Source organism: Hoplias malabaricus, chromosome 9 (assembly GCF_029633855.1).
Source record: "Hoplias malabaricus isolate fHopMal1 chromosome 9, fHopMal1.hap1, whole genome shotgun sequence".
Classification (NCBI taxonomy): Eukaryota; Metazoa; Chordata; class Actinopteri; order Characiformes; family Erythrinidae; genus Hoplias; species Hoplias malabaricus.
In genome coordinates this window covers 33,975,676-33,983,288 of record NC_089808.1, presented here as the reverse complement: position 1 = coordinate 33,983,288, position 7,613 = coordinate 33,975,676, and the positions used below count along the sequence as shown (strand labels likewise).

At 41.6% G+C, this 7,613-nt stretch overlaps 1 protein-coding gene across 3 annotated transcripts in view; it reads left to right on the top strand.

Annotated features, from left to right (window-relative positions):
• Nucleotides 1–7,613, top strand: part of focad (focadhesin) — a 61,709-nt gene that overhangs the window by 16,743 nt on the left and 37,353 nt on the right. For all 3 annotated transcript variants that reach the window (XR_010804147.1, XM_066680388.1, XM_066680387.1), the window contains exons 8-11: nt 302–508; nt 2,634–2,721; nt 3,861–4,051; nt 5,231–5,491. Coding sequence is in view for 2 of the 3 variants with exons in the window: in XM_066680388.1 (XP_066536485.1) it covers nt 302–508; nt 2,634–2,721; nt 3,861–4,051; nt 5,231–5,491 (747 nt within the window). In the remaining variant the exon portion in view is untranslated. The remainder of the gene's footprint in view (nt 1–301; nt 509–2,633; nt 2,722–3,860; nt 4,052–5,230; nt 5,492–7,613) is intronic.

Genomic DNA, 7,613 nt, shown 5'->3' with positions numbered 1-7,613 from the left:
TGTTGTTATGATTTTTAAGCCTTATTTTTCAGTTGTCATTGTCAATTTTTCAAATGTTGCATTTAATTAATTTCAGTTTTCATTTAATTGTAACTGTAGCCCTCTTTTTATGCAAAGCGCCTCATTTGCTAATATTATTTTACCTCTCCCCTCACCATATGGAACATGAACTGGTTCATTTAGGAACTGCAAATGGGATGCAGTTTGTTGAATAAAAATAGTAATAATTTTATAGTGAGTAAAAAAAAAAAAGGTTTGTGTTGGTTATTTTGAATTGTGTGGGTTTGTGTGTTGTGTTTAGGTGGACAGTGTTACGGCTGTAGTGGAGCTGAGCTCTGTGGCTGAGTCCCTGAGCTCTGCTCTGCTCAGTGAGCCGGAGAGCTGGAGGACTGAGTTAGCGGAGCTAGCCCTGCAGCTGCTGTGTGCCTGTCAGCTCAGTCTGCAGCTGGGTGGAGAACTCCGGTCTCTGCTGCACACACTCCACCAGCTCCTGTCTGTCTGCACTGAGGTGAGACCCTTGGGACCACCGGTCTGAATGTGTTAGCTACACTAGATGTTGAATATAAAGACATAGATGTGATATTTTAGTTTTTATTGTGATAAATATCGTGATACCTGAATAACAGGCCAAATAGACCAGTGCCAGTAACTGAGTCCTTTATTCAGGTAAACAGGAAATAACAGTGGTTCATGGTTAAACTGGGGGATTTTCATGATGTTTTCTTTCTTCAAACTGCAGGGACATATCAGTGTTTTAAATGAGTTAAATGTTCATGTTGCAATCTAAAAGAGCCTGGTGCTGGTTTTGCAAATAACAATAAACCTACCTGTGTTACCAGTTATAACGCAGAATGTTTGGATTTCACAAAACACATTGATGTATCTAATACAGGAGGTCCTCTGGTTACGTCAGTCCCGACGTACGATGTTTCGTGGTTACGACACATCTCCCATTTACTGTATAAAGCCTTGTTTCGACTTAAGTGGTTTTGCGTGTTTCGTGTTTGGTGTGCGTGGCGGAAGAATACACGGTTACGCGGCTCGGGACCGAGGAGGATAGGTGTTAGGATAGGATAAGTGCTTACAGTATGTTATTAACGTACAGTATGTACGTATCTTCCGACTTTCACCGAAAATCGGTTTACGACGCGACGTAGGAACGGATCAACGTTGTAAGTCGGGGACCCCCTGTATAGGAAAATTTTCTGTTTTTAACACATTTGTTTAGAGTGTAATGATGATGAAGATGATGAGAAAAAATCTGAATCGTTACCTGATCTGAATAGTTATGGTTTGAATCTAATTGAGGAATAGTCAGATTTTATGTGACTTTCTGCTGTTCAGAGTGTAGATCTGTCCTGCTAATATAGACAGAAATACAAGAATGGAGCTTGCTATCAGAATAAAGCCTTTTATATTTCCTTGTCTCAAAGTGTCTGCACATTTCTCTTCTCAGGTCTTTGACACGGACATCAATGTAAAAGCAAATGTGGGCTTATTAGATGAAAAGGATAAAGGAATAAAGAAAGAATGCCTCATGAATTTAACCATCTGTTTATTCTTTGACTGCTTATCCTGAGGCTGTTTTGCTTGATGTCCAACTGTACAAGTGCTGAGATATGACAGTGTTCTTCCCCAGACACAAACAGTTCTGTCTGATGTTTTAAACCTGATGCTTTGGTCTAAGGAGATCCTAAAATAACCATAACATAGATGGCTTTTGTACCGACTTGATATCTGACTGCTGTAATAGCACACTGTGGCCCCCCAAGCTATGTATCCAGACAAGAGCTAAATGTCACTCAGCAATGGAAAGGATATGTTTAGAGGTTGACTTTAAAACTCAGTTTTTCTATAGAACACAATAATAGTTCTCCCATACATCACCCAACGTTTTATTTGAGATTGCGCGTATGTGTAGCATAAGTTCCTCCCTCCAGTTTATTCTGCTATAATCCCACAGAGTAGCATTGATTGTTAGCATTGGTTTTCAAAAAACAAAAAAGAAAATGGCTAATTAAAGACTGAATATAATATAAATAATCAATGTCAATATTATGAAGACCAATATTTTAGTATAATGAATAACATTAAAGTAAGCTGGAAAAGGTCCTATAGCAAGGATCCTCATCTCCTATTGGTTAAACTTAACTTTGAACTTACGTTGTCTGGCTAACAGGTTTTTGTGGCTGAATTCTTTGTGGCTAGTCTATGGGCCTGTCTGGCTTTGTAGGAATCTTTGTAATTGTATCTTTATTAAATAAAGTATTATTTGTCTTGATATTGTTAAGCAAGCCTTAAGACTACAGACTACATGTAAATTGTTTATTTTCAGATTAAAAGGGCTTCGATCTCTTTTTAAACAAAAGGAAGTGATTATTTGTCTCCCTGAGGCTCTGGGATTTGTTTCTGTTACGGTGAGACTAATGGAAAAAGCCACGACGGCTTCAAACGGGGGATAGCTGTGTGATGCTAATCTCTTCAAAGCTGCCTCTCTCATCTCTCTAAAGGCTTGTGGAAGCTTTCACACCAGCCCGGAGCGATTGTCATCCTCCATTCAGTGCCCCCTCAAAGACTCCATCTGTGTCTGCCTCTTCTCTGACTCCTCTTTTCTTCTTTTCTTCTCTCCGCAGGATCTCCCGTCTGAGCAAGTGACGATGGGGATCTCCCTGCTCCTCCTCAGAGCGTCGGCCTCGCAGCAGAGCGCCCTCCTGGAGCTCGGTGAAGACTTTCTCCTCATCTGAACCCCACTCACTCATAGAGCTACTTCCAGAGTCTTCATTTACTAATACTCCAAGGGCCTCATTTATAAAACGCACTTGAATTTTGTGCACTGCTGCTGATGATCTGCTTATGTATATATATCAAATCCAGATTTTATACATCACCAATTAAATATGAATATTCAATTATTATCCTTTTAAGATCGAATCTACACACGTTTTATAAATGAGGTCCCACGAGCCTGCTGTTCTCCATTTAACCAAGCCGTGCACAATAAACATTTTTCCTGTTTTCTTTTATTAATTCACATAGGAGATTTGGAGGATTGCTTACTTTGCACATCAATGCGGTTCCTTACAGATATTAAATTTGATGAAGAGCTGGACATGTAACGAATGAGTCAGCAGTACATTAATTATGGCTGCCAAGACTGGGTTAAGAAAGTTGTCTTGGGAATGATGTGTAAGCTTGTGGTTCCAGAGTTTGCTCCCTGAACCCAGTGAATTGTTTTCATGTGGTTTGTCACTTTGGTTTATGAAGACTGGATCAGTAGGAATGGTCTAAAATAACTTGACATATACATATTTGCATCCATTTATGTAAAAAATGGTCTAAAAGTTAGTGGAGAGTTCCCAGAAGATCACTGATGATCCCCTTAATTGGCAGAAAAAATTTGGCCTGCTGTGACCTAATGGTTAGTGAAAACAGGCTAGGGACCGGAAGGTTGCTTGTTTGATTCCCTCAATCAGTGAGATACATTAGGGGCGAGATTGATGAAGGAGCAGCACTTGATCCACACTTAAAATCCAAATCCACAGCTGAGATGCCCTTGAGCAAGGCACCTAATCCAAGCCCCTAGGTGCTGGGATGCCTTCCTGACGGTGTGTGTGTGGGTTCACTGCCATGAATGAGTCAAAGGCAAAACGTTGTTTCCATTTTTTATTCACCTCTAAAGTTACCATTTTGGAGAAAAGATATTTTGCTCCAACAGCTTTGAGGTTGCGGTGGGTCCAGAGCCTACCTGGAATCATTGGGCGAATGGCGGGAACACACCCTGGAGGGGGCGCCAGTCCTTTGCACCAACATCTTCATAATTTAATTTTAATGAAAAACGATGTTTCTTTTCACTTTCACAGCTGTAAAGATTGTCCCTCCTGAGAAGCAGCCTCCCTGGGGATCCTCCTTATTAGTGATGCCCCTACTGCAGGTTCTTTCCTGTTCAAATCTCATGGAGGCACTAACAGACCCCCAAATCCAAGTCAAGAACCGGGACCTGGCCAATTCTCTTCTCCAGACTGTCCAGAGGGAACCTTGCACTCCAGTAAAGGTAGACAGTACACAGAGATCACAGAGATCCATCCATCCATCCATTATCTGTAACCGCTTATCCAGAGATCACAGAGATGAACTGAGATATTTATTACTGCAAATAAGTAGCACAGTACTGCCGTTTGTTGGATGTAAACAGTAGTTTCGGAGCTAGCACACCAGCACATTCACAGTCAGTCAGTGTTTATCATTGATTGATTTTATCAGAAAAGTAGTCAAAAGCAGTTCATGTGCAACTTTAAAGTCTATTCACATGCTTATTTGATTAAAAATGCAGCCAATTTGATCAATTAAATCAGCATTTTGATTGAAAGGATGGTACAACTAACTGGATTCAAGCCCCTCCATTGGTCACTGCCTTTGTGGATTTCAGTGTGTTCTTCCTTTGTCTGCCCCCAGTCACAAGATTTGTGTTAGTGCCCAGCTGGTGCTGATCCCAAGTTCAATTGTAGTGGGAGTGTTGAATTGGGAAGGGCATCCAGTGAGTCTAGTCTATGATATAAGACAGAAATAGCTAATCTTCAGTGGTTAAATTTTCTGTGTTCTACATTTTTACATAATGTCAATTCACAATATTTACACTGTTTACTGTCAATTCATTAATGATTATTCTGATACTCTATCTATTACATTTAAAGGCAAGGTTCAAGATTGTAATCAAAAACATTGATTCAGAAAATATTCAGATATTTCATCACCATTTGCTAGCTCTCAGGTCTCTTTAAGTCTAATGTGTTTACGAAGCTCTGGTGTCAGTAATATGTAAAAAAAACAAATCGTCTCAGTTGGGTATGCTAGGTTCTCTCTCTCTCTCTCTCTCTCTCTCTCTCTCTCTCTCTCTCTCTCTCTCTCTCTCTACTCACAGTAGTGAAAAGGCATCTGGACAATAGAGAAAACACCAAATGTTTGAAAGCACAAACTTTCAAAGATTTTGAACAGGACTGTATTTTTTGGCTGATTTATTCTGTGTGGATTTTGGAGTGGCAATTTACCATTGTACATTAAATAAATAAAACTACAAGATGAGATAAATTAGTACAAGGTCTTTTAATACAAGGAATTTAACTTTAATTAAGTGGGACTTTGTCATGATGTGAGTTCTTTAAGCTCCATCTTGTCTCTTTCTCTGCTCAAATCCTTTGCTCATTCTTGATTAACTCTGCCCCTCTCTCTGCAGGACACTACACAACTGACCCTTCCTCTCAGCACATGGTACAGTGAGCTGCAGGTGGCTAGCAGTGTCCTACACCAGATCTCTGCAGACCCCATGGCCGCTGTGGAATGGCTCTACTCCGTCCAGTCCACTCTTCCTCTGTGTGAGCACGTCCCAGACGCTCTACTACTGCTGGTCACTCACCTCATTCTCAGCAATGAGGGGGACCTCTGCAGGCTGGCACTGGACACAGCAGCGGTCATCGCTGAAGCAGATCCAGCTCAGGTGAGACTAAGATGTACAGTATAACTCTGTCCTTCCTTCACACAGACCTTCCTGAGCTAAGCAGATATTTGAAGGATATTTGTTTTAATTTAAACAACACATGGCATTGAGCTTGGTGGCTGATTTACAGCTGCAACGAAGCTTGACGTTTTCTTGTCATGTTTTCCGATGGTGATTCTAAACGCCGTGCACAATTAAACGTCTGTGTTCACAAGTGCACCTTAAACAAACTGAATTATATATTTAGGTTTTGATGGGAGCATCATGGTGATGCTATGGGTAGTGTCACTGACACATAGCTTCAGGGCTCAGGGTCCGGTGTTTTATACTCATCTCAGTTCTCTGTCTGTTATTTGGTTGGTGTGTTCTCCCTGTGTTTGTGTGGGTTTCCTCTAGACATCCTTTTCCCTCCGACAATCCAAATAGGTGTTGGTAGGTGAGTTGACTGTGTGAAATAGTCCTCCGGTGTGGGTGAGTGTGTGATACCCTGTGATTGACTAGTGTCCTGTCTGGTGTGTGTGTTCCTGCCTTGTGCCCAGTGAAGCAGAGTGGACCCTTATCAGGATTAAGGGGCTACAGAAGAAGAATGATGAAAGATGTGTGACCATTTTACACTGTAACAGCAAATATTAGCAGTCTGTCTATCTATCTATCTATCTATCTATCTATCTATCTATCTATCTAGACATATATCTATCTATCTATCTATCTATCTAGACATATATCTATCTATCTATCTATCTAGACATCTAGACATCCCAAATGATGAGGTGGGTAGAATCGAAGCAGAACGGTGACCGCTGCAAACCCAGGATCATGTGCCGCCAAACAGAACTGTTACTTGTTAAAGCAGGTGGCATTTGAATTGAAATCATACCCAGAGTCAGTCTGTCCCCCTCCTGTTTTTTTTCCCACTCTGCCATCCCTCCCCATTATCCATTTGGATGCCAGTGTTGCTAGGCAACCTAGTGGCTGCTGAGGAATGGAAGCAGTGAGTAGTGAGGGTGGACAGTGGGGTATCATGGCACTGGGACCTGCTGTCTCTGCTTATAGCTCATTAAAGGATTCTTGCTCGGTCACTTATTTACTGAGTTAATGGCTGGAAGGATGGAGATGGGTTTATTTATAGTGAACGAGAGAATGAATTGAGTACTTTTAATTTTATTCATGCAGTAAGGCAAGGTGATGGTTTAAAAAGAGTGTGGGATGCAGAGTTGCAGTGCTTCAGAACAAAAACCTCTAGTCGTTTATGCACATCCTTTGAGCACTAGAACGTTTGAGGTCCTACTGATTTGAACATTGGAAGATCAACAGAGAAGAACAGGAAGATCTGTTTACTGTGGTAAAGCAGTTTTTTCAATCATTATAAGCCAGAGATGAGTGTATTTTATATTTGGGTTGATGGAAAAAGCAAGCAATAATTTTTCTTCACGTTGCGGAAGAGCCAATATACTGCTCTCCAAAGTCTTGTCCAATACCATACTGTCCTCACCTGTGATCACCTGGCTTACCTGCTCTTCTCTAATCTAATCCTGTCCTCCCATGTCCTGTCCTCTTCTGTCTCTTCTTGTACTGTCTTGTCCACTGCTGTGCTGTCCTCACCTGTTGTGAACTGGCCTGTCTCTATCTGGTCCAGTCCCCTCCTATCCTCTCCTGTTCTTGCGTTTCCTGTCCTGTCCTCTCTTCTCGTCTCATTTCCTGTCTTCTTTTTTCTCCTCTTCTGTCTTTTCTTGTCCCGACTTGTCCACTGCTGTGCTGTCCTCACCTGCCACTTGTCTTGTCCAGTCCTGTCCTCCCAAACTATCCTCACTTTTCCTTTCCTGTCCTGTCTTCACTCGTCATATCCTCTCCTTTCTGTAGATGAACACTCAAGTCTCATCTCTTTCTGTGATCAATATTTCAAAAGCCCACACTAAATCCTTTTTTTGTGTGTGTGTGTTATATATAATAGGCCCTTTGCCCCTCTGATTGTTCCTGCACTTTGCAGTCTTCCTCCCAATGGCTTAGATGTCCTTATCAGGGCTGCTAATTGGCTGGATGATGGGGTCAGAGGTCGAGGTTGTCTCAGGGGTCTGGCTTGCCCGTGTGAGCCCCTGTGGTGAGAGGTGTGTAGTGGGATGCT